This window comes from Pocillopora verrucosa, chromosome 6, assembly GCF_036669915.1.
Source record: "Pocillopora verrucosa isolate sample1 chromosome 6, ASM3666991v2, whole genome shotgun sequence".
Taxonomy (NCBI): domain Eukaryota; kingdom Metazoa; phylum Cnidaria; class Anthozoa; order Scleractinia; family Pocilloporidae; genus Pocillopora; species Pocillopora verrucosa.
The window spans coordinates 10149350-10177195 of NC_089317.1; the positions used below are offsets into that span (position 1 = coordinate 10149350).

The 27846-nt window shown below is 37.0% G+C and overlaps 1 protein-coding gene and 2 pseudogenes across 1 annotated transcript; all 3 read left to right on the top strand.

Annotated features, from left to right (window-relative positions):
• The window catches only part of LOC136276947 (fibroblast growth factor receptor 1-A-like), a 97036-nt pseudogene that overhangs the window by 57191 nt on the left and 11999 nt on the right, over positions 1-27846 (top strand).
• Positions 5301-7187, top strand: LOC136281582 (uncharacterized; annotated as a pseudogene).
• Positions 21561-26925, top strand: LOC131780565 (merozoite surface protein 9-like). Its single transcript, XM_066169181.1, is given in 10 exon segments — positions 21561-21584; positions 21587-21630; positions 21889-21997; positions 22204-22347; positions 22510-22635; positions 23002-23037; positions 23662-23725; positions 24448-24479; positions 26106-26145; positions 26624-26925. Coding segments are annotated over 10 exon segments (825 nt in total). The 3' UTR covers positions 26830-26925.

Sequence of the window (27846 nt, forward strand, 5' to 3'; positions counted from 1 at the left end):
GTTTCCGTTGCATTTTTGTCAACGGAATATTATGGTCGCCTGTTTCCATTACGTTTCCTTGTAAGGATTCAAACTTTTATCTTCAAGTAAAACATATATATAAAGTGCTGTACAATTCTTGCACCACGTGACCATGAAGTCGCGATCGTTCGAGGACAACAAAGGTGAATTGACGTGCATTAGGTGTGTGCGTTCGTGAGAATTATGTGAAGTCCTAGAAGCTTCGGTGTTTTACACTGAGCTATGTGCATGTTAATTTTGGAACTCTTTCGAAAACTTGCAAAATTGAATCTTTTAAACTTACTCTAAGCAGCTGGATCATTTGAGCCACTTTAGTCACTCAAACCAGCAATACAATACTTAGCTAACTGGATAGTTTTAGGGCTAGGGTTAGGATTTTCAAGTAGGCACACGCAGTTGTGTGGATGTTGTGGTACATGGAGTTTAGTAGAGTGTAGGTTTTAGTAGTATTTGCAAGTGTTGACATATTTATGAAATTATGGTTCCAAAGTGCGGGTCACTGTTGAGAACCCAAGAAAATTATAAGAAAGTCGCCGAAGGATTAGTCATATAAATAAGTCCAACTCTGGGTCAATGTCAAACCACACGAAAGTTGTGAAACTCGCGCCAATGTAAAAAAAAAAAAAAAAAAAACCGGGGTTCGAAATATGGGTCGATACTGACATCCTATGAAAATCATGGGAAAGTCGAGGAATTGGTCATACTACAAACCAATGCCACTTTCCGATGAAAATCAAGAAAGCTGTGGAAACTAGCCAATATCTGCTAGAATGGCAATCTTCAATAAAACTCGTATCTAATAAGGATGTGTAAAATGGCCTATATCGCTCTTGACAGAGATACTGGTTTGCCGTGTTTTGGCAGTTATTTTGGCGAATATGGTTAAAATCAAATCTGTGTAAAAACAGTAAAATCAACGAGTTATTGAGGTTCGTCAAAATAGGGAGGGTCCTCTTAGTCTAGAGAAAAACTTCTGCCTATGGCTAAAGGCGTTAAATTAATAAATTGATATTGCTGAGCGGCATATCGAACAGGAACACTAAACTACGCCTTTCTCACAGCTTTTTCTCCTTTAACACCTTTGTTCATTCAAATTTTTTTTAAAGTAAAAACTCGTTTTGGAGGCATAAAGGTATCTAAAGCAACGTTTCAAGATTTTATGGCGATCTTGTGAAAAACATGTAGTTCCAGTTAGTTTTGAGGGTTTTGGCAGTTACACAAAAAGTGGGTAAAATCAGCCCAGTTTGTAGTGTTTCTTACGGTTTTTACCCGTTTTTGCCCAAATTTCACTGAGAACACTGCGTTTCAGCTGGATTAAGTGTTTTCAAGTACATTGTATCCCTATTTTGCTAGACACATCGTGTTTTTGAACGTGAAATAAGCTGATTTTTGCAAAAAAAACCCTAAAAAAACCTCTTTTTCAGTTCTAATTGAGCGCTTTTGTCAACTTTTGCGTACAATTTGGCAAAAACTCGTGCGTTTCAGCCGGATGTTGGTGGTTTTAGATAGATTTCATTGCAATTTTGCGAAATAGATGTAATCTCAGCTAGTTTGCAGCGTTTTGGGCTTGAGACCGGCAAGAGTGATGGTAGACACTCTTAGCAGAGGTCACTGTGCAAGCAGATATTAAGATTTCACCTGTAAAGACAATAAATCAATTGAACACAAGAAAAAGAAGAATAATGGCGGGGAGAGAAGAGGGCTGCACTAAAGATTATGTACTTGTTCTTGAAGCTGAAAATTAACAAGGTTTCTGTAAATTAAGTTTAAATGACAACCTAACAATTTGTGAAAATCACAAAAATCCCAAGCTATATCCAGGGTTTTCTCTTCATAAAATCAACTCTTAAAGCAAATTGGAATTTTACCTTAGTGCTTTTTTTTTACTTTTCATGTTTATTATTTATGTATAAATAATGCTCCCCTGACTCTCCCCCAAATTTTCAGAACAGATGCAAATTTTTAAGAATGATCAAGGTTTACCTTAGTATTAAAAATTTTTACATCTTGAATTACCAAGTCATCACAGAGGATTTCTTGGTACTTTAACCTGTTTAACACCCTAAAAGAAGTGCACATACATACTACACACAATTAGCCCAGTCAAAATGTGCCACAGCCGACAATTTGGCCGCCTGCCACGATATAGCTGCTGCTAACTTTACACTTGTCAGACTTCCATTCAGGACAAGGTTCGGTCTCTGCTGCCTACTACTATCACCAGCTTTCCTTCCACTCAAAAAAATTTTGACTGGGCTTATACGTATGTGTGAGATTAGGTTACAAGAGTGACCCTGCACTATTGAAAGAGATCAATGAATTATAACTCAATGAAACATTGATAAATAAAATAAATAAATAAAAATGACAAAAATTAAACTAACAGCAGACAGTACTCTTTCGGCCTTCTGGGCCTGATCAGTGCAGTGATCTTCGATTAAGTGCTTCATTTGGACATAAAACTGAAACTTGGTATAGTTAAATATTATTATTTTTCTTTTAAATTACTATTCCAGCTGATGTATATTTTTTGAATTACAAGTCTTATTAGCAGGTTACAATCACCTACGGACAAGGCATACACTTTGTACCAAAATTGCTTCACATCAAGTACATCACCTAGTACATCATTACCATCTTCAGGTATTTCTAACTAACTTGTGAAAATCACACAAATCATAAGCTATCTACAGCATACAATCAGCAGCAAATTATGAGAAAAGAATGCAGTGATCTTTAATAATAAGATTACTTTGTAGCTAAATAACAACTAGCCCAGTCAAAATGTGCCGGTAGCCGGGGAACTGGTTCTCAATAAAATTAGCTAAAATAGCCAATCTTGAGTTTTACTGCTCACTCAAAATGGGCTGGCAGCCTGCAATTTGGCCGCCTACAATAAAGTACCTTCTGCTGACTTCACACTTTTCAGACCGCCTTTCAGGAAGAGGTTTGGCCTCTACTTCCTATAATTACTACAGCCAGTTTGTTTACTACTCAAAAACATTTCAACTGGGCTGTGCAAGTGTTACCAGCATATAAAAAGCACCTTCAGGTAGATTAGAGCAAAGCAGCCTTTGTACCAAAATGCTCTGCGTTAAGTACATCATTACCCTCTTCAGGTAGTTCTAGTTTACTTGTGAAAATCCCACAAATCACAAGCTATATTACATCATACATTCAAGTTGACAAAGCAATCAGGGGTAAATTTTTCATAATAGGATGCAATGATCTCCAGTATCAAGATTATTTGGTACCTAAATGGTAAAATGTTCGAGAGAGGAAATAACCGTAAAAATTTTTTCTTTCTCATCAGCATCGACTTCCAAATAAAATGGATAATGACAACCTAAAACAAAGAAGAAATAAATCATATTTGTGATTCCACAAGGCCTCAATACGAAACAAGTATGCATATTTTTATTTCCTTCAACTTAAAAGTGACAGGAATAGCTGAAATGGCCTTCACGTGAACACAACAGAATCCTCTGCGTGTATAACCATGTAAATCAATTTAGTTGTAGTCGAAATTACATCCCAAATGTCATGATATTTGAATGAAACTCAGCTTACCCATCTTTCGGCTGATCTCCGGTGTAATAGCCACAGCTGACGTCATGAGTCGCTTACCATCGGACTTCGCATAAATATAATACTGATGAAACGGTAATTGTGTAGTTCTCGGTAGTTCTCTGGTTCTCGTGGTTCTTATACTATCGGACTTCACGTAATATAACTCTCAGGAACGGTAATTGTATATTTCTGGTTCTTGTGGTTCTCGTGGTTCTCGTGGTTCTCTTGGTTCTCTTGGTTCTCTTGGTTCTTCTGGTTCTCTTGGTTCTTCTGGTTCTCTTGGTTCTTCTGGTTCTCTTGGTTCTCGTGGTTCCATGTTATTTACTTCATTTCCGGTTCAAGCGGAAGTAAAAAGCGAGATTGTGCAGGCTCACATATACTTTCGCCAGTGGTATTTCCCATTAGTCAGAGATCGGCTGTGTGTCCAACGGGTTAATAAATTCGTAGTTTTATCCCAAGAAATGAAGTGTTTTACCAAAGTTGTGTATCTTTTGGTGGCTTTCAACATCTTGGGCTTCTCCTACGCTTCCAACATACCAATTTCGGAAGCAAGTTACAGATTTATACAGCTTGTTTTGAGCATTCATTCATCTGAATCGAATGCGAATTTAATATGGTTGCAACATGGTGTGGTTATTAGGGGTGATCAAAGAAGGCCAACATCCAGTAATCCTGAAGATTATGTAGTACATGATATCATACTATGGGATCTATTAAGTGTTTCTTCGAATATTACCTTATGTTGTCCCAATTGCCTCGAATATTCTGGAATGAATCAGTCTCTTAGAGCTATAAGATGGAAGGACGGGAGAACAAAATGTGATGAACCACGTCGCCTTTACGGTTTAACGAACAATGTCTTACTAGTTAGTAGAGTATATGTTTGTGACCGGAAACATCAAATAATTGCCCACGATCCCTATGTTTTGTCTCAAGTTAAAGGTATATTGCGTATTCCATTCGTCTTATTTCACAAGGCCGGAGTGACGAGAGAACTGCACAGCTTTATTATCTCTCATGCAAATGCTGGGTTGACGATTAGTGAAATTCAAACTCTCTGGCTACAGACAATGTATGATGCCTATGGTTCACGAAGGGAAGCCTATATCTCTGCATGGAACAAAAATTCAAACATTTGTCTTTGTTTTCCCGAGTTTGACCAAAGATTTCAACAACCAGGCGAGAAGATCATAGCCTCTTGTATAGCCAGGAATTACTTTGAGAAGGAGCATTTATATACAAAGAGAATGTGTCAAATGACAGCCAGGAAGTGGCTAAGTTGTGATCATACGTTTAAGGTGTCTGCAAATATTTGATTTTGGTTTAATAAGAGATGGGTGAAGCAGTATGATACACTATTTATTGTCCTTAATGAGGAGGGACATGTGTTAAGCTGGAAGCTGTGTAAAGGAACCAAGTTTTCATCTATTGAAAATGTTTTGCAACTCGTAAAAGACAGGCTAGATAAACAAGGACAAAAGCCAGCAATTTTCTTTTTAGATAATTGCTGTTCATGGCGTGCAAAGCTATTAAAGGTATTTCCCAATGTAACTATAAAATTGGACCCTTTTCATGCAATGCAAAGAGTTGTAAAGAAAATCCCTAAAAAGAAAGGTTGCACTGAAACAGTTACACAGCTTCAAAGGAAAATGATACTCTCTTTAAGGCAACTTTTCCGTGATACAAAGGATAGGGGTGAACAGAGAACAATGGACACCCCCTCACCAGAAGTTATCCTGGAAAATATTGAGATTTTTATGAGGCAGTGGAGCAAAGCTGAAATAGATTCCATTCCATTGTTGTCATCTAGTGCAGTAAAAGAGATTAATAAACTGAAACATCATGTCATCAAAGGCTGTTTGTCTGGAATACCACCATCAGGAGGGACAAATAGAAATGAAGCAATACACAAAAGTTTAAACAAGTCTCTAAAACGGTCCAGGATCGGCCTAGAATTGGCTCTTGCATTTCTGGGGTTATTCTTTTACAAATGGAATGAAAAGAAAATATCTTGCAAGCTTACCAACAAGAGGAAAAAAGTTACTTATATTCAACCTGTGGAAACTTACAATGTGATGACTGAGGATTCAACAACTGATGAGCAGTTTGGTGGCTCTCTAACTATTCAGGAGAATGCAGAAGCAGCAGACTGTGAGTTTGGGGAAAACTTGTCAGACATTGATGAAGCTATTGATTGTATTAACTATTTACTAGAATAACATTCAGATACATCAAGTGATGATGACAATCTCTTATTGGATGACCAGAATTGTGACATAAGTGATGATGAGGACTGTGTAAATTTTCTCAACAATGCAGAAATTGCCAATGTTATTCAGCAAGCATCAAACTTTAGTTTTTTAAGTAAACACTTGGAAGATATCAAGGGTGAGGCATCTTTTTCACGAAGTGCTAATGATCTGATAAACCTTAAAAATGTTCTTTGTCTCTTATCTACTGTTACAAGTAATGCTCAGTACAATGGAACAGATCTTGATGCATTTCTTCTTTTAAACAATTTGCAACGAATCAAAATTCCTGGAGATGGAAATTGTTTTTTTGTGTCTTTAGCAATTATGATACAGCAGCAGTTGGCAAAAGGCACTTTAAGTGCTGAGGCAAAGGCACATATGGAAAATTTAGGGTTAATGAAAGGTGCTCACACAGATGTTAAACAAATAGCTATGGCACTACGACAAATCATTGTGAAAGAGTGGTTGGCCAATCCCTCTTCCTATGAGCCTTTCCTCACTTCAGAACAAGATTATGAAGTAGAAGCAAATGCCTTTTTACAAGATGGCCACTTTGCATCAGAACTTGGAAATTCTATGCCTCTTGCTGCCTCCAATGCATTGCGCATCTCAGTTGTAGTCTTCACAGCAATGTTAAACTTCCCAGTTTTGCCAATTTGCCCAAGAGATAGGACTCTAAGTGACAATCCAATATATCTTGCTTATGAAATGCGCTTTGCTGGCCATTATGATGGTATTGAGCAGCAAAATACTGTACAGCAAGATGAGGAGCAGCAGAGAAGTGTACCTTCTTCTCAGTGTAGTAACCAGCATCAAATAACATGCAGGTGTGGACAGGGAGCTAAAAAAAAAACAGGAAGCATTTCCTGTCATGAATATAAGAGTGGCTGCAAGTGTTTTCAGAAAGTGATGGGGTGTAGTGCATACTGTCAGTGTATAAACTGCAATAATCCTAGAGGCAAGAAGGTATCATCAGGCTCTGCATCAATTACATGTTCAGCTCGAAAGCGGCGACATCATGACAGTTCAACAGAAGGGTTAAGTGGAAAATCATATACGGAATTCAAAGCAGGTGGAACAATGACAGTACACTGGACACTCTTTGAGGAGCTTGTTTTTATGGAGCTTGTAGTAGCTCTTTTAGCAAGTGACAAGCTTGAAACAGAGGTCCTTTACAAAGAGTATAATCATGTAGTTGACACTGTTAGACCGACAGCTATAAAACACCGTTTGGGCAAGAAAACAGAAAGACAAGTGGCTCATAAGCTTTCAAAATTGTTAAGTAGCCAAAAAGTGTTTGCGGCATTGATAAAGGAACAAATTCGGCTTAATTTGGGGGAGTGAATGATGCGAGTCTAAAGCCAGTTTTTGTGCAGAATAACCTATAGTGGGTGAAATATCTTTTCTGTTTTATTAAAAATTAAGTAAGTTGTAACTCTTACCTCACATGGATAAATTTGAATTTTCAAGGATAAACTACTACTGTGGAATAAACATTTACTTTGTTATCACCTTAAATTAAGTACTGAACCCTGAACTTACTAGAACCCTGTTCATGCATACATGTACAAAAAAGGTCAGCTTGACATCCCCTTAAATTAAGTTCTCGTTACTGTTTACAATGTCATCAGAAGATGAACACATACCTAATAGTTTTTCTTTGTAGATCAAAATTTACCTTGAGCCTCTGACACAACAAACAAACCATTGAGTTACTTATTTTTGTTGACTCTACGTGGACTGTTCATTTTTCATCAGATATGGGGATGGGCCTGTGAGATTTGGGACTAAATTTTAGGCTTAGTCGGTTCTTATAGTTTAGTAGACTAAAATTTTCATGGTTCAACAAGAATGTTTTGTTAAGGAATCTTGCATCTTTAAAGTGCAGGAGATAGATATAATTATGGACACCTTGTGTGGTATGATTTTTTTAAGAAGCAAGTGATACTAAATTGCATCCCTTGGTTGTGTGGACTAAAAGTGTCTTGCTTCCTTACAAGAGTAATGATTTGTATAATTGTTTATATAGGTAACTTTTAATAAACAAGCACAAAGTAACACAAGCCCGCAGGGATATTTTTTGAAAATTTTATGAGTGTTTATTTTCTCCAGATTGCACAAGAAAATCACCTGATGATTTGTCAATGATAGGGTGGAACCTCCATTAAGAGGGCATCCCCAGGACTATGAAGTGTCCCATTAATATACCTGTGTTCCTTGAATAGAGGGTGTGTGGGGTTTTGTTTATAATTAACCACCTAAACAAAAATGCCAGTTTTATTCCCTTTGAAGCAGCCATCTATTAAAGCAACCAAAAATGCACGACATAAGCTTTCGATAGGAACCTTGGACTTTTTTTAAATTGTGATTTGACTTGCTACCAGTAGATTACTACTGCAATAACCTGTCAATAAGTGTACAATAATGTACAATAAAAATACAAAGTGTGTTCATATTTATTTTGAAAGGTATGCAGAAACTGGAACAACTCAGTGTCTTTGGTGGCATTGTAATCATTAGCAGCTTAGTAGTTGTCCCCTTAATGGGGGTTGAAAAGCATTTGCAGCACCCAAAGTGTCCCAATCTCCTTATAGAGGTGCCCTTGTAATAGTGGTGGTAAATACAAAGTTTATCTGAGCATTTTACCAGGACCAGGAAAAGCATCTCCTTGTCAAGGTGTGCCATGAATAGATGTTCCAAAGTGGAGGTTCCATAGAACACATGATGCACAATAACATTTTTAAATTCAACTTTCTGTCTCTATTTCAATTTTTGGCAATCAATTCAAATTTCAGAACTGTTTGGGATTTTTGACATGGTCAAAGTCAATCAGCAGGCATAAATGTTTGTTGACATAATGTGGTATACATTATAGTTGTTTATTTTCTTATCAAATTTAAGTATGACAATGCACAATGTATCAATATGTTGCATTTTCCATGCAACAAAAATTTAAATGTAATTGGAATGATTGTCCTGTTAATAGCATGCAGGCACATTGTGACAGCAATGAATCACTTTTGTATAACATTCTAAAAATTTTATTAAACTTTCATATTTGCTTTTTCCCTTATGAAATCAATCAGTTCAAACATGTCCATAGTTTGAATCAAGGGTATTGTTTCATTGTTTGGATGCATAATGCATAATACATATAGCATTTTAACTGTAACTTAAATAAAAACATCTTTATCAATTATGCCTGTTGCAGTTTTAACAAAGATTCAACATGACAACCAGAACTGTATAAATGGGATTTCAAATGGCCATACCTGCTAGAAGAATGTGTTGGTAGCAAGAAATAATCTGCAATGAATAACATGTTAAGTGTCAGGTCTCTGCATTGTATTAATCAAGCATATTTTAAAACTGTAACATTTTATAACAAACATTGTTTTTGTTTGGTATTCAACTATTTTCTTTTAAATAAATGTCTCTTTACTTTCTTTCTCTAAAATGTCTCTATTTTTAGGTTTTTATAATTTCTCAGTTTCTATCCAAATGTAGTTCATAATTTCTTTCAATTAAATGTCTCAATTTACAGGTATTCATAATTTCTCTGAAGTGAATGTGTAGTTCCAGAAAATATCAATATCCCAAGCATGAAAGGCATCTTCCCTAAAGCCCCACCAACCCCCTGGAAATTCCAATTCAGCTTCATACATTGCTTTAAATTTTTGGGTCTCTGAGACCCCACCCTCCTGTCCAAGAATTTCCAATCCCTTCTGTGGGGGGTAGTACAGATATTTTCTGGACCTACACAATGTCTTTCATAATTTCTCTTAAATAAATGTCTATTTAAAAGTATTTTCAATTTCCCTTAAATAAACATCTATTGAAAGCTACATGTATTCTCAATTTCTCTCAATTAAATCTCTATTAAAGTTTTCATAATAATTTCATGTAACAATATTATTTCAACATTCTTTTCAACTAAAGCAATGGTGGCAATGTTGCTCTCTCTCTAAAGGCATTGAGTTCAGCTTGAAATGGATGACCCTCTGACATTGTGAAGATATTGGTTGCAGTAAGCTTGTCATCATCCTTCAGGAAGGTTGATCTGTAGTCTTGCACAGAGATGTTATATTTGGCCAGCTTCTGCTGAAGGTTATCATTGGGCAGCATTTTATAAAAAATTTTCAGTTTGTTTATGACTTTGAATATGCCAAGACCAGCAGCTGCCAGATCTTGCATGGACTTTTGGACCAGACTGACATTTGGACGGCAGTGCGAGGAAAAGCTTGTGTAGACGCGGCGGGCAGTTGTGTATGGCCCTTTCATTGTTAAGATTCTAAGGGTAACATCCTCATTTGCCACACCCACTTTTATTACCTTAGCAGAGCCATTAAATTTGCTAGCCTATGATAAAGGTAAATTTAAAACACTATAAGTTAAAATTATTTTACTTTGAGTTGGATTTTATATTTTCATGGTCTGGTCAATGGCAAATACCTTTTCTTTCTTAATTCATACATGTAAATGCATAAGGTAACTCAGGGAGGTTTGAAATTGAATTTCTTTTTGAGTCCTGACACCTTGGGAGATTGGGCACACATAAAAATTTCTACAAAAATAAAGTGATTCTGGTTGAGTTGGGGCATGAATGTTGGCTTCCTTGTTCCATGACCAAGAGTTTGATAAATATTAGCACAGGAGAAGTTTTTGTTCTTATTCTTAAATTGTAAGTACAGTATTGCACTTGCTGCTATTGATATTGTCACAGTTGTAAACCTGGTCCTTTCAAATGCCAAAATTGACACCCCAAAAAATGAGTGTGTGATTGTAGAGATGTTGCTTTTCCTCCTTCCCAGAAGACTTTTTTGGGTATGAAAGCTACTGGAAAGAAAACAAAGCTTTATAACCGATAAGAGCAAGCTAAGAAACTAGTCATACAAGTACACGTGCGATACTTCATTACTCACCGTGTGCGAAATTCCCTTGTAAATCTCGAGGCTTTGGACAAGAGTTATTGCCATGTTTAGTGTTCCCAAGGCAATTTTATGACTTGTTACCCCTGTCTCCAAATTTATGGCCTTGGTCAGGCGATCATATAGTACATGCATGCTGAGAGCAAGGCGGAGTACGTGTTTGTTTCGCTTAGAGTTGTTGCAGTTGGCTTCCTCTTCCGCGCTGGCCCCTTGTGTGCTTGGCAACTTATCTTGAGGCTTAGCGAATTTGAAAAAAGCCTCACGGGCACTTGCACTCAGGGAGTACTTCACTGGTGGAACACTGTTATGTTCAACATAAATTTGCTCCAGCACTACATTAAGAGACTGGATAGGATAATTATCCAGCTCTTCGCAATGCTGGGCCATTACCTCCAGGTCTTTCTCCTCCTTTTTCTGGTAGAAAAGGAGCATTCGCTCAGCTAGGCCATTTTCGGCAGACAACATCTTCGGCCAAACTGTTTCGAGGAACTGCTTTGGGGTAGTGAACGCAAGGAGCGAGACTCGTGCCGACGGGACCCCTGTACGTTTACCCTTGTTGCCCTTCAGCACGTACCAGCAATCGCCGTCGTAACACTTGCATAGTCGTTCCATGGTCAGATTCGCTTGAGGACCTTTCGACAAACTCGTAATCTTCGTTAGAAATGAGTGGGCCTCGTCGATGCAGATGATAGGGTTGGTATTGCCCGTAGTGAAGTGATTGAACAGGCCATTACTCGACGCGTCATCGATAACGATGCTTTTTTCTATTTTGGGCTCGATATGTTCCACGATAGGATCTATGCATCCTAAATGGCACGCAGGTGTCTTCCCAGAACCTGAAGGGGAGACCACAACAACGAAGAGATTCCCCCCTTCTTCGTACGTGGACAAGACCTGTACTGAGCTCTTTCCAATCAGCGCGCTAGTTGAGGTCAATGCACTCAACAGAAGCATCTCCCGCGTTGTTCCATGGCTACGTGCGAGCACATTTAGCCAGTCTTTCACTGCTGCTGGAACAATCTCTTCGAATGGCAGGGATACATCCGCCAATTTAGCTTCTAAATCGTAAATAGTGCGAAGCTCGCTCTCGCCATCCATAATTGTCGAAGAAAGAGGTCAACAGGAGGTCAAGAAAGCGCGGGTAAATGATTAAAATGTTTACAGCCACTGACCATACTGCTGGCTCAGACATCTAAAGGCTAAGAGCTTGGGGGGGGGGGAAGTACCACGAGAACCAAGAAAACCAAGAGAACCAAGAGAACCAAGAGAACCAAGAGAACCAAGAGAACCACGAGAGCCACGAGAATCACGAGAACCAGAAGAACCACATTACCACGAGAACCAGAAGAACCATGAGAACCAGAAGAACCAGAAGAACCAGAAGAACCAAGAGAACCACGAGAACCACGAGAACCACGAGAACCACGAGAACCACGAGAACCACGAGAACCACGAGAACCACGAGAACCACGAGAACCACGAGAACCACGAGAACCACGAGAACCACGAGAACGAGAAGAGCCACGAGAACCAAGAGAACCACGAGAACTAAGAAAACTAAGGGAACCACGAGAACCAGAGAAGTACCGAGAACTACACAATTACCGTTTTATCAGTATTATATTTATGCGAAGTCCGATGGTAAGCGACTCATGACGTCAGCTGTGGCTATTACACCGGAGATCAGCCCATCTTTCGTTTAGACTTCGAAACTTGCTGCTTTTTTACCACCGTCTCAATGTTTTCTTGTTGTTCAAAAGGTGGTAGAGCCATTACAAATAGTGATTTTTTTTTTTACTTGAGAACCAGATCACGACACCCAAGCCTTTTCACGCTAAAATATTAAACTACTGAGATTTCCTTCGCCGTACGCCGCCATTTTATCTTTCCCTGTATACTAGTTCCCAAGCTTCGAGCCCGAAGGTCTCACACATGCCATAAAATAATGCTATTCATTATTTCAGGGCCAATTAAGAAGTAACGTCATAATCATTATTTCGGTGTCGAGATCATGCTGGAAGGACAGTATCACCTAAATGGTTTTCTGAGTGAGAACCGGAAGAAGGTATCTGTTAAATTATTGGATACTATGAAACATTGACTACCAGTGATTTATTTAACATGCATCTATGAGTGGCAAGAGGATCACACAGTTAATATCCAGACAACTTGAAACCACCGTCAAGACCGAAAAATTAGGAGAATGTTTTACAAACCCCACATAAGTGAATTGGACTAAAAAAACATCAGACTAGATGAAGATTACCCTCTTGTATATGAGTGTACCGGTAGGGTTGGACCCCTTACAGTAGCTATTGAAGACAAGTCACTAAGATGCATCTTTGTGTAGATGCTGTTTTTTTTATATAATTTTTATTTTCCAATTTGATGTACAGATCCACCAAAGATTGTTGATTTTCAACCTGAGTATACAGTTGGCGTACAACAAAGTGTAACTCTTAATTGTGAAGCAGAAGGGAACCCTCCACCCACTCACACTTGGATTCCATGTAATAACCCAGAACAAGTTTGTGACAAGAATACTCTTGATATTTCACAAGTCCTTAATGATACCAGCTTTACCTGCAGAGTGGCCAATGTATATGGAAATGATTCAAAAACTGTCAGTGTTTGTAAGTCACATGTATATTGCAGTTGTGCATATAACAACTGTATCTTCATACACGTACCAACATGACATTTTGATTGGGTTCTCAAAGTTGAGCCAGGGGTTTCAGCCTGTCAGATTGTAAAAGCCCATTTAGTGCCTTAATACTTTGTCTTGTTGGTAACTCTCTGTTTTCTTTACATAATTACAAATTGTACATGTACAATATTGATCATTTTGTCACATATAAAATGCAAAGAGAGCATTGCAGTAATAAAACTTCAGGTAGTTTATACAGGGTTGAGTATCAAAAGTAGGGGAAAAAACTGTAGTTAGGGCTTCTGACAAGGTACAGGAAAAATTCTAAGTGTGTGGGATGTTGAAAGCAAAAGTCGGTTTGATATGAGCAACTGACTTTTACCCAACATTGTTTTGCTTCAGTATGAGAACATTTTCAAAACTTTTGCCATAATGTTTCTCTTGTTCATGCATAGAAAAAGAACAACACAATTTGTCATTTAATTGACAAGCAATCAAGCAAGCAACTTGACCAGTGCCCCGGAACATGTAAGCTATAGCAGAAACCCCAATTGCTCTTGTAACAAGCCTCTTAATGAAAGCAATGGGTTTCTCAATTGTCTCTGAGGTTAAATAACCTTAGAACAGTCCTATGGAATACCTGTGTCAATAAAAAGATTGAGTAAAATTTTTTGGTAATTATTTTCTCCTACTTCACAGACATTGGAGGAAATGTGATTAACAGAACTATTGTCATCACAAGTAAAATACGTATAGATGGAAAATACAACCAATCCTTATTACAGGAGAAACTTAAAGAACTGGTAACTTAATGTACATGTAACTGAGATAAATTGTTAATTATAGTTGTCACTGAGTGTTGGTTACTTCAGGGTCAGAGACTGATGTGCTTAAAGCTGTATCAGTTCAGTGATCAAAAGGCAATTTGGCTGGTTGAGATTCTGTGGAGAATATTTCATTTAATTCTACACTGTTTCTTGAATTCCTAGATTGCATGCAGTCTGTCAGAGTTCTTTCAAATCTTGTACTTGCAAAGGCTTGTCACAATCTTCTTATCATTCAGTGTTTGTGTGTGGTGTGTATTTAGGGCAATAAGAGGCCTGGTGCTTTTTTTTTTTCCAAATTAAAATAAGAGGTAAGTGACGAGAAGAAGAACAATTATTCATTGAAGTAGCTTTTTGTAGAAACTCAGAGACTGATCCTCAGCAAAACAGCCATGTTCAATTTAATACATGATATTTGGTTTCATTCTCATTTTAAGACAAATGAGTGAATTATGCTTACTTGCAGCTTGCAAAGTCTTTTGCGGGTAAACCTGGCTATGAAGGACTGCAGTTGATAAGTTTGAGGTATTTATGGATATAGAAATTTTATCATTTGCTCTTTTATCATCTGTTTTCCATTTCATGCCACTCTAACTCTCAGTTAATCTCTGTCCTAAGGTGTGGAAGTATCATTGTTGACCTTGCACTGAAATTCAACTCCAGTACAAAGGAACAAGATGTTATCATAACACTCAATGACGCTGTGGAAGATGGAAAGCTGGGAGAGTTAAGTGTTGGTGCCATAAAAGGGAAAAGACCTGATGTAGAACCAACAGGTAGAGGTGCTACATCACCATTTGATGGGTCCTATGGGGGTAAGTCCTCATAACACTTCAGACAAAAGTTTTGCAAGTTGATTAATGAATGTACTTGCCCTGTACTAAATAGCTGTAAGCGTATTTCTTCTGGAGTGGAAAAAAAATATTTTTGAAAGTTATTGTATTTGAATCAAAATTGTTACTTTAGGAGGTTTATACAGAGATCTGGAAACTTGGTGTATAACGATAATGATAATATTGACAACCAGCCCCAATTTGAGCACCAATAGGACTGTGTATACATCATGTGTGCGCACTTTTGTTGTTCATTTCATCAAGTTAACTTCTGATTTCAATGCAAACATGTAGCAAATGTTCAGTGCATGTATGTTTCCCAATATCCCGTGCTTTTTATTTACTTGAATTCACTTTTGTTTAGTAGTTTTAGAACACGATTCATTTACATTTTTCTGAGATGTGATGTGTGGCCCGCATGAGTCCAAGGAAATAGCAGCCATGCTTGCTTTCCTCAATTTAATTGAGTTTATTTTTTGTAGAATCTTCAGAGCTTCCAAGTGGGGCGAACAAAGGCAAAACATTCTTTAATGACAAATGCTGGACTTTGTAAATGTTAAGTGACGAGTAATTTATCTGATTTAGTACTCTCTAGATGCCTATGACTTTAAGTTTCCTAAAAATAGAAGGAAAAAACAATTACCGTCCAACTGAATCGAGCTTTAATTTATGAGTTATTTATATGCATTAATACTCTCATATCTCTCTGGTTCAGGGAACAACTTTGTAGCTTTACTTTTAATGAGCTTTAAATATTTGTAATGATGATTAGATTATAATCATAGTTTTCTTTTTTTCTATTTCATTTCTTCTATGCAACAAATCCTGGCTGTGGAAAAAGGTGAGATCTGAAGTTAAGTTAAGTCAAGTTGTTAATTTGTGTACTTTAGAATGTTCTGTGTGATTTAGATTATTTGAATTGTAGTTTAGTCGCATCAGGGAAGGGATCTTTTTTCGGGATATTTCTTTCCGGGATATTTTTTACGGGGCTGGGTGTGGATGTATTAACCAAGTTGGGGACTTATGTCCTATTGCTATGCACCTGTACTTGTATTTGTACTTGTACGGATCCATTAAATAATAAATAAATAAATAAAAATTTCTTTTCCAAGGCTCTACAAATTTTTCAACCTTAAAGACTTTCTTAACTATCACCTATCATTGTAACAGAATACTTTTGGAACAATGATAATTATAATAATGGTAATGACAAAGATAACAAGAATTATAATAATAATAATAATAATAATAATTTTATTAATAATCAAAACTATAAAATTCACGAACATGATTGGTTACCACAAGCCCCAGTTTAGGCTCCAATGGGACAGTGTACGCGTCATGCTTGTTATTGGGCTGAGTTATTGGACAGTTTGTGTCATGTGCATGCGCTGTTGTCATGTACTTTGCTGAGTTACCTGTTGTTATTGCTATTTTTTTAAATACAACACATCGTTTCTTATATTTTGTCCTACTTTTGATTAACTTGTAATTAAAATATCGGACTCCTGCTTCGGGATCATACAATTTTTTAGATCACTCATGATTACAGACCAAATTGGACTCAACTCAGTCCTATTACCATTACTCATAATAACAATGATAATAACAACACTTTATTCATTAGTCATAATGAGATCACGGAGGGAAGATCATTTAACTAATGGGAGACATCTAGAAAACTAGTACGTTGGCCTGAACTAACACGTGATGATCTTATATTATATATATATATATATATATATATATATATATATATATATATATATACCTCCATCCTAGCATTAGCACTGCACTGAAGAGGCCCAGAAGGCCTAAACAGTACTGTCTTTAGTTAGATATAGCTCTTTGGCATACAAAGCTTTGCCTTCATGTCCAAATTGAGCACTCTACTAGGATGAGTCATTGCTGCTAGCATTATGCATGCTCACTAGTTTATCTAGTTTGAGCACTCTGGCATGGCTCAGATGATCCCACATGAGTGAGATCACTTGGGGTGGCTATATGGCCTTACTTCCATCTTAGCATCAGCGCTGCACTGATGAATCCCAGAAGGCCGAAACAGTACTGTCTGCAGTTAGTTATATATATATATATATATATATATATATATTTTAAGAGGAAAAAAGGATGCAACTACATTTTCCAAGGGTTTAATGAAAGGATATTCATGTGACTATCGTGTATATACTAGTAAAATTTACGTAATACGTGGTAAACTTAAAACCTTTAAAGTTTAGCTGTTGCGTAGCAACGCTTTGTTTCTGTGTCGGCATGAAGATACGAGTTCGTTACGCTTATTTAGTGATGAGAGGTCAGGTCGGTAAATCATCAGGAATTTTTCTTTTAGGCAGAGGTTGCATCTTTTACTGGAGCTGTTGTAGGGAGAGCTAGATGATAAGACGCGCCATGAAAAAGAATAGTCAATGTTGTCGTTCTTGAGTGTCCAGATGTGTTTGCTAAGTTCGGTGGAGTTTTTGGGATCACTCAAGGTTTCTGGTAAACCAGACCAAAAACTCTCGATCTAAAACGACCACGATACCTCGTTTTGCCACTCTGCGACAAACGAGGCTCGATTACGCAATCGAGCCTCGATTTTCCAATCGAGCCTCCATTTTTCAATCGAGCCTCCATTTTTCAATCGAGCCTCCATTTTCCAATCGAGCCTCCATTTTCCAATCGAGCCTCCATTTTCCAATCGAGCCTCCATTTTTCAATCGAGCCTCGTTTCTTTAATCGAGGCTCGTATCGAGGAAAAAAAAAAAGAAAAAAGAACGGAGGAGAGGTAAGTAGGGAGAAAAAATAGAGAGAAAGGAAGGAAGGAATGCACCAGGCGGCAAACGTAATTTACTTATTCGAGAGGGCCCAGGGTCCCGGAAGGGTTGTATCGGTATGGGTAGAATCCACTGAGCAAATGATTGCAGGCGCATTGATTGCTCAGCGATTGAACAAAACAGAAGGTAGGAAAGCCGCATTAGGCGCTTCTGTGATTTCATGCCAAAAGAATCCGCCAACAAGTTGTGAATGGGAGATGAATAGATGGAATGCGAGAAAGCACAGAGGATAATTTTCGTTTCTTGGTTTCCAAAAGTTTTACCCGCCGAAAATGGAGTGTACATCGCAGGTACAAAGCGGTTAAGCTTATATTATTTACTGTATTCAATTGTTTTAGGTACTTTTACTGGGCTTAACATCGGTCAATGCAGAGCAAAGGAAAATGTAGTACGACCCATAGAAGCGGAGAGGATGAGAGTCTTAAATTCAGTCTGATAAACAGTTAAGGAACTAAAGTGCTCCTTTAATTACATGGTATGTGTGGTTAATCTTCAGTGAGCTTAACACCCATAAGTCTCAAGGTGAACAGTTTCTTTAAAATTAGAATTTTCCTAAAAAAAAAACCCAACAACAACAAGAAAACGTTCAAGAGAGAGGACAAAGTCCTTCACACGGGGAGTGTATATCATTATTATGTATTTCTTTCTTTCTTTCTTTCTTAAAAACAAGCCTCGAGTGAAGAAACGAGCCTCGATTAAAGAAAGGAAGAAAGGAAGGAAAGAAGGAAGGAGGGAAGGAAGAAAGAAAGAAAGAAAGGAAGAATGGAGGGAAGAAAGAAAGAAAGAGAAAAAGAATACTGCAAATTAAAAAATTAATAATTTAAACCCATATGCTTTTGTAACGGCAAACTTAGAATCCCTAACATTGTGTGATGGACAGTATGCACCAAGCAGCAATAAATAAATAAATAAAAACAAGAAAAATAACGAGAAAATGACAAAAAAGAAAAGAGTAAAAACACCAGGATTAATGAGAGTTTTTATCGTGGGCGCAACAGGTTATTTTCGGCACATTTAAAAAAAGGTATAGTCTGCCTTTAGTAGACTGTAAGCATTCCCTCTTCGTTTAAGAAAAAGCGAAAAGAAAAATAGAGGAACGAAAAATTGGCCTGGCAGCGAATCTGGGTTTCTGGGCGGTCATTTATATCACGCGCTTTTTTTTCACAGTTTAGGTATATTTGAGTGATTCAGTTTTCGTTCATCTTTCCTTCCTTCAATAATCATTATCACAGTTTATTTCATATTATATATCTACAAACTGGAATTTATATTATTTTAAGAACTTAACTAACCCGTGAAGCCCTAAGTCTAGCAATCATAGAAATCCATTTACAACACCGTAAAAAAATTGAAAGTTTTTATCGTGGATAGAGCGTGTCATTTGTAGCACAGACTTAAAAAGAAAAAAAAAGTCAGGGTCTAGCTTTAACAGACCACAGAGCATAAAATAGCGTTAGTTTTGGTGGAATTTGGGTACTCCCACTTCTTCGAAGAAAAAGCGGCAAAAGAAATCACATTAAGAAAATTAGCAGCTAATGAGGCTGACGCGGACCTACAATTAACCAATAAAATATAACATAACAAATAAAACAATTTACCCTATTATATTGAAATATACAATTGATCAAAAATAAATAAAGCATCGTCTCTATAAAATAAAGCACATTGACAAAATAAAATTGCATGTTGCCTTAGAAACTTTGGTACAATATAATAAATATTTATATTATCTAATAATAAGCAAACTCGCTTTCCTTATTCATAGCCTCCTTTTCGAACGATAAATTATGGATATGAAATGCAGATGTTCTTAAGATGTTTTTCAAGTTAATTATGCTGACTCCAGAAAGCTCAACTTTGGTATTTATTAAGTTCCATCGGCTTACTTAGTCCTGGTTATTTTTCTGTCACAGTTTATGTGTGATTTAGTTTTCGTTCGCATTTTTCATCCCTACATCGATCATCATCAAAGTGACCTACATTCATCTATTTTTATCAGTATGATTTATGTTTTATGATTTATTTAGTTATGTTCGCAGTTTAAATGAAAGAAGGATCAAACAACTGACACGAAACATTTATTTTGGCAAAAACTTTTTTTATTTGTATTCTCAATATTTTGATTTTGCAGCGCGCCAATAGAGCCTTTTGTAATGTTTGCTTTCGAAAACAGTATGTTTTAATAAATAAAGCTTTAGTTATTATTACCTATTGTGTTTGCAGACAAGATTTTTCCATATCCATTGTGCAATGCACACATACTGTATTTCACATTATGTAGTGATTAAATTATTAATCAAAGATGTTTCTCCCTTTATCAAATCATCAGGATTCTAAATATTCTACGCAGAAGTAATGGAAACGCATACTTTTGGATATCAAAAGAAAATTCAAAATCTGGGAGAGAAGGTATTGAATAACTGTCCACACTTTAGTTTTTTTGGAGATAAAAGACAACAAAAGGTCAAAGTTTAAAAACTTCCCTAAAATTTAACCAGCTAAACATTAATATCTTAGTAGAATATTTCCATTTTATTGTGATATTGTATAATGTGAAGAGTGTGTGCATAGATATGTTTCTTCATTATTAAAGAACTTTGATAGGGTTGATCTCCTGTTCCCTTGCAGGATGTATTTCAAATAAATTGTTTCACTTTCTGCGGAAATGAGCCAACCAGTATTTCCTGTTGTTTCATTTTCTCTGTTATGTTTCATTATGCTATGTTTGGTACCCCATGACAACCTTCATACTCCAATAATAGATGCAATAATGACCATAATTATCAATGTTCTCAAACTCTTCTTACCATTTTATGTGCGTTTGTTACGACAGTGAAAAGAAAATTTGGAAGCACAGGGTCGGATTTGCTAATAATGGCACCCACAACTTCTCGGCCTATACTCATAGAGCGTTTTTGCGGTGAGTGTTTTAAGAATTTGTTTAACAAGTCAGTATATGTTAACTAAGGGAATTTTGTATAATAATTGTAAAATTAATTTAACTCCCAAAATATGATTGTTAAGTCTCCTCTCCAGCTGCTACACATTTCCATGAAAATTAGTTATGAGAATTTGGTGTTGCATCAAGATACAGTAATAACTTCTACCTGATAAGTCTGAGTATTCTCATTACCTGTTTACTGGACAGTTATAATTTCCCATGCCATTATCAGGCACTAGTATTATTACCTTCACACCACAGCTTAACCCAGTACAAAAAAGAATCTTGGTGTAAATTTGGTATGTTGCTTTACTACATATTTTTGGCTGCTTTCTAAGAGTAAATATCACAGGTTAATATTTATCTGATTTGACTTTAAGATGGCTGAAAACAGAATTCTTTCACTCTTGACTCTTATGACTAGGAGACAACCTACAATTAGCACGAGAAGAAGATGTGGTGGATGCTATGAAAAGGGCAGCAGATGCTGTGGATGCATTCACCAGGGAATGGTAAGAGGTCTTTTATATTTGATACGATAAAGGTAGAAATAATTATTTCCAACTTGTTACTCATTAGCAACCTTATGATCGTACTGAAAATTTCCATAAACATATATAGCATCAGATACTAAGCTGTAATCATGTTAAATAATGTCTTGTTTACAACTTCCTATTCTAAAAACCCAGGTATATCTTTATAATATGCATATGTTTTGATTATCCAGGCAGATGTACATTTGTAGCACCAAATCAAGGTGAATGCTGATGAGATACACAAGTTGAAAAGAATGATTCGTCTCACGCAAAATTTAATTATTAGGGAGGAGGAGGGCGGTTAAAATCAATCAAAATTGCAAGGATGTTATTCATGATCTTTCTATATTTACCAGCCTCCTGCCATTAAGCATGAACTTACAAGAAAATCAAAAGAGGGCAGTACTAACACCAGGGTATCAGCTGTGACACAAACTAAATTATGAGTATTTGACATAAGAAAGGGAGGCTTATCAATTTACCAACAAATTTATGGTAACAGCTGGCTATTTATTGTTTCCAACAGGGAGAGGTTAGAACAGGAACGCTCATTAAAGAGGGAGCAGGAGATTTCATTGCAAAAGGCAATCGAGAATGACAAGATGAAATTGGTAAATATCATTTCCCGAAAAATTATATTGCAAAGATAATGCCCATATCAATGATATCAAGAAAGTCCCGATGATGACTTCCTTCAAGACTCTAGGAGCATAAATAATACTTATTACCAATAAACTACTAAGCAGCAGAAATTTCAATACCTTTTATACATTTTCAGCGAAATATTAATTGAGTTGTCATGTATTTATTATGTCAGATTAAAAAATCAAGCAAGAAAATAAGGGAGGCCCGACAAGGCAGGGTTACCCAGCCCAGTCTAGAAGGAGAGAAGGTGACAATTGTCCTATGCCACTCAAATGGCAAGGAAAAACGCCAGTTCAATAAGGGTGCTTTCTTCCAGGTATACATATGTATATATATATATATATATATATATATATATATATATATAATGATACAGTTTGTTGCTTTAAAAAGTACTTCTTCTAAAATGCAGACATATAGTGATTGCCTGATCATTTTTTTTTTTAATGTAAACTTTTTTCCTGTTTTAATGACATAGGAGGTATATGACTGGGCAGGCTCCAATGAATGTCTACCACTTTATTTTACTATCCAAAGAGGTAGGGAAGTGGTAAGACATGGAGACCTTTTGGAGAGAACAGAGGTCTTGCACATTTGTGAGAGAGTAAGTAAACAATAATATTACATAAAACAAATTATAACAGTACTAGAAACCTGGAATTCAAGTCTAAAATATACTTGTGTTATTTTAAGAAGGTAAATGTTTGAATTTAAATTTCAAAATACCCTTTCAATCATGATTTCTAACTCTAAGCAAAAATATGACAACTGATGTGCTAAAACCTGGCAGTTCTTAGCACACAAAATCACTCATTGTTTGCATATCCACCAATTTACCTGCGCAAGATTTAAAAGTCACTATGGTAAAATGTTCAAACAGCCGCCCTGTTAAATACCTTAAACTGTGGAATTTAAGTATCAAACCTTGTCTTGATTCTGTTAACATGTTGTTTTTATCCTTTTTATCGAGGATGAGGCAGAAATTGAATCACTTCTGGGATCAAAGGTTAGGAAAAAATAATTACATTCAGTAAAATTATCTATGCAACATAAGTAAAGTGCATGCTTGAATTGGCCAATTTACAGTAAATTATCTGCCTATAGGTGTATGCTGATATGAAGCAACATGGCACAAGTGATCAACACAGAAAAAAAGGAAGTGTATCATTGAAAAAGTAAACCAAGCAATTAGAATCACCACTTCAGTCTTTTGTGCCTGGCAATTTACTGCTTGTATCCACAACTGCTGGTGTACACTACTTGTAATGGATAAAACTACTGATGATTCTTTTTTTATAAAATTGTTTCAAAATTATCTCTGTCACCTGTTAGAAGATTTATTTGTTCATTTATTTTTAAGAGCTTATGTCTCAAATGCTGCAGAATTAATCAATCAATCAATCAATCCAATTAAGCATATATGTAATTCTACCTTTTTCAACCCAGTGTAATGTTTTCAATTAGGTCATTACTCTTTTTGACAATCCATTTTGTATGCCCAGGTTAACAGTTTGGGTTATGAGCTAGTTTTATTCAGAGGGTTAAGCATTAATTTTGAAGTTGCTAATGGTGAGGAAATCAGACTTGTTACTTCTGGGTCAGTTAATGGCCTTCCTTATTTTTACCACAGGTGACATTCCAAGGAAATGTCCCAGATTTGCAGTCTGATGGCGAACTGTCATCCACACTACCAGGTGATGAATACAAATATTACATCAAAAAATAATTAAAAGAAAATGAAAAAACAGTTTGAAGAATAAAAATGAAGTACCTTCAAATGACACTGGACAAAAGGAAGCAAAGTATGAAGACATGTAACTAAGATCATGATGAAGTATATTAAGACCAGACAAGAAAAGCAGGCCCAGTCTTAACATGGGTTAATGCAATCCAAAAGGAAATTGCAGGTAACCTGCATTTCTCAGAGATTATAAGCTGAAATTGAGATAAAGATGAGGACTTAACAATGTTCCTAAATACAAGGAAAACATGTTTCTTAACAAATTTCACAAGAAATTGCCTTTAAATTCCAAAAATCAACACTGATCATATATCATGTTATGTGTTGACAGGCTTATTACATTAACACTTTTTTCACAGGCTTAAGTCTAGAGGTCACCACACAATTCATTGCATTTCATGAATTAATAACCATCACCTGTGTTGCTTGAGCCATTACAGCAAATAGCATAAGTTTAAAAAGAAATAAAAAATATAAAGTTCAAAAGTGTTTGGTTCACAGATTTTTTCCCAACAACTAGCTCATCTTATCAAATTGAAGTAGGATGGGAAATACATTACCATAAAAATTAATGATGGCGAACTGTCATGCAGTCGGATGACAGTTCGCCATTAACTAATTAATTATATAAAATTATACAGTATTGCATACTAAGACTAATTCTTGTCACAACAGATGAAGATCGAGACACCGGAAATAAAAATGAGGTAAGGGAAGTAATGCACATTGACATGTCACGTAAAATTATTGGAGGTATGCCTTTATTATCAAAACCCTACAAATAGCATGTTACACTGTCATGTTTTAAAGATAATAATTTCTTTGTGAGCCGCGACACTTTGGGCAGACTGACAGGTCCCTTGGGGCGAGGTTCTTCGTGAGCCGCGACACTTGGGGCAGACTGACCAGTCCCTTGGGACGAGGTTCTTTGTGAGCCGCAACACTTGGGGCAGACTGATAGGTCCCTTGGGACGAGGTTCTTCGTGAGCCGCGACACTTGGGGCAGACTGACAGGTCCCTTGGGACGAGGTTCTTCGTGAGCCGCGACACTTGGGGCAGACTGAGCGGTCCCTTGGGACGAGGTTCTTCGTGAGCCGCGACACTTGGGGCAGACTGACCGGTCCCTTGGGACGAGGTTCTTCGTGAGCCGCGACACTTGGGGCAGACTAACCAGTCCTTTGGGACGAGGTTCTTCGTGAGCCGCGACACTTGGGGCAGACTGACGGGTCCCTAAGGACGAGGTTCTTCGTGAACTGCGACACTTGGAGCAGACTGTCGGGTCCCTTGGGACGAGGTTCTTCGTGAGCCGCGACACTCGGGGCAGACTGACAGGTCCCTTGGGACGAGGTTCTTCGTGAGCCGCGACACTCGGGGCAGACTGACAGGTCCCTTGGGACGAGGTTCTTCGTGAGCCGCGACACTTGGGGCAGACTAACCGGTCCCTTGGGACGAGGTTCTTCGTGAGCCGCGACACTTGGGGCAGACTGACGGGTCCCTTGGGACGAGGTTCTTCGTGAGCCGCGACACTTGGGGCAGACTAACCGGTCCCTTGGAACGAGGTTCTTCGTGAGCCGCGACACTCGGGGCAGACTGACCGGTCCCTTGGAACGAGGTTCTTTGTGAGCCGCGACACTTGGGGCAGACTGACTGGTTCTTGGGACAAGGCTCTCCCTAAGCAGCAATACTTGGTGCAGACTTACTTGACTGGTCCTCTTGTGACAGAACTTATGTTAACTGAACACATTTAGGCTGAAGTACTTATAAAAGACATGTCAAATAGCATATAAACAAAAAAACTTTCGTGAATAAAAAGAACTGTCATGGCTCCCTCCTGCATAACACTAACATTAACACCTAATCAAATAATACTTACAACAGCAGGGTTGAGCAACTGACAGTATATATTACCACATAGTTTTAAATAAAGGTCATGACACTATATAAACAACTTATCAACATAAGTTAATTAGAGACATAATGAAACAGAGATCATGTTTTTATGTAATTAGCTTAGTAACATCTTTTACTGAGTGTTTAAGAAATGGTATTGAATGTCTCACTTTGATTTACCATTGAAACATGAGGTCATGGAATTAGATAAGTTAATGTAAGTTTCATTAGTATCTATCTTTTTTATATTTAAATTTATAAAAATATCTCTTCATAATAATGATCATGCTATTAAGGGGAATAAGGGCTGGAGCCAGTCATGTCTTGGTTTAACTGTTGGTGATCTTTATTGTGAGCTATGGCTAAGTTGTTAGTTGTTAAAAGTAAGTTAGACGTGACTCCTGTGGGTGGCATACTTCCCTTTTCTTTTTATCTCATTTCAGGAATTGCTCCCAGTACCTGGAATTGTTATTGCGCAAGCAGGTAAGAAGCATATAGATAAGAGTATAATACTCAGTATTTAACCTAATAGTAAGGATCCTGATTGTAATGTTGGTAAAAATGGCCAGCCCTGACAGTAGTTGATCCACTGGCATTCTACTGCATTTTATGGGATTATGTCATAATAATATATCATTACAGCTCCTTGTGTTATGAGGCAATGGCAGTCTTTCATCACAAAATTCATTACGCCAAAAGCAATTAATCAGCAAGTCACACAAAATGATCATACTCTATTAGAAAACATGCTTTACAGAGTGTTATTGCCCCGAGGACCATGGATTATGGGCGTTTCCTACAGGTCCTTTTTGCTTAGGCCCTTACTTAAACTGACAATGTATAAAGCACTTCTGTCCTATCTAGGAATCCTACAAATAGGGTAATATATAATTTAAATCAACAGCAAGAAAAAGACAATTATTTGTCAACTACAACCTCTAAAATTATATTTTTGTTCCAGAGGAAGGACAGGAAGTACTGGTGGCCAAAAGACAAGTGAACACTGAAGAGGAGGAGAAGGAAGAAGATGAAGAAGAAGAGAGAAAGAGGGAACATAGAGAAGAAGAGGAGAAGGAACATACCGGTAGTAAACTTGAAAGGAAAAGGAAAAAGAAGGACAGAAGAACAACAGCAAAAAGAAAAAAGGAAAAGGAGGACAGTTGTTAAAAAAAAGGATTTTAAAGGGACCCTGGTCAGCTGCACTTTTGTTTTTGTTTACCTTTGGATTTTCAATTTTTCAGAAACTGATGTACAAGTTGTTACTTTTATGCAGTAATAGTTATGATTTGAAATTAAAAGTTAACCTTTTAACTCCCAGATCAAATTTGTTATTCTATTCAATGTCAACCGTACAATTCTTTTAATGTTAGTTCAGAGAATTTAGTATTGGATCTACTAATTATCCCCCAATTGATCTTTTTCTTTATTCTCATCACTTATCTTGTTACTATCGTAAGGAGAAATTCTGTCTTGGTCACTCATGGGAGTTATAGGGTTAGTGTTGCACATGCAGTATGGCCTGGTTTACTTGTGTCAGCTATTACTATTTCTCGTATGTTGTGATATACGCTCCTCGTTTGAAGGACTTTGTCCTCTCTCTTGGAGGTTTTGTTGTTGTTGTTGTTGTTTTGTTTCTATTTTTTTGAGGAAAAAAATCTCACTTTGAGGAAACTGTTCACATTGAGACTTAGGAGTGTTAAGCTTCCTGAAAATTAGCCACAAATACCATGTAGTCAAAGGAGCACTTTAGTTCCTTAACTGTTTATCACACTTAATCTAAGTCTCTTATCCCCTTTACTTGTATGGATCATATTACATTTTCCTTTACTCTGCATTAACAGATATTAATAATGGTAATTGAACTGAGTGGAGTGCAATTTGGGCTGAAATCATACGCATGATTTCATCCATTTTGAAATCGCCCAAGTACAGGACTTGGTCAGTTCAATGCAGTACTGAGCTTGTTTGAAATAAAATTCATCCATTTTTGGGGGGAAAAGATAAGAGTTTTGGAAACAAAAGTTGCAAAATTTGCCTCATGATACTCATTGTCTCTCATTTTCCTGCAATTTGATTGGTTGTTTTCAGTAGACCTTGAAATCTGATTGGTTGTTTTGTTTTTAGTGAAGCCTCCTCACTGGCTGGGAAAAAGATGTGATTTAAAGCAAAAAATGGTGCAATTCA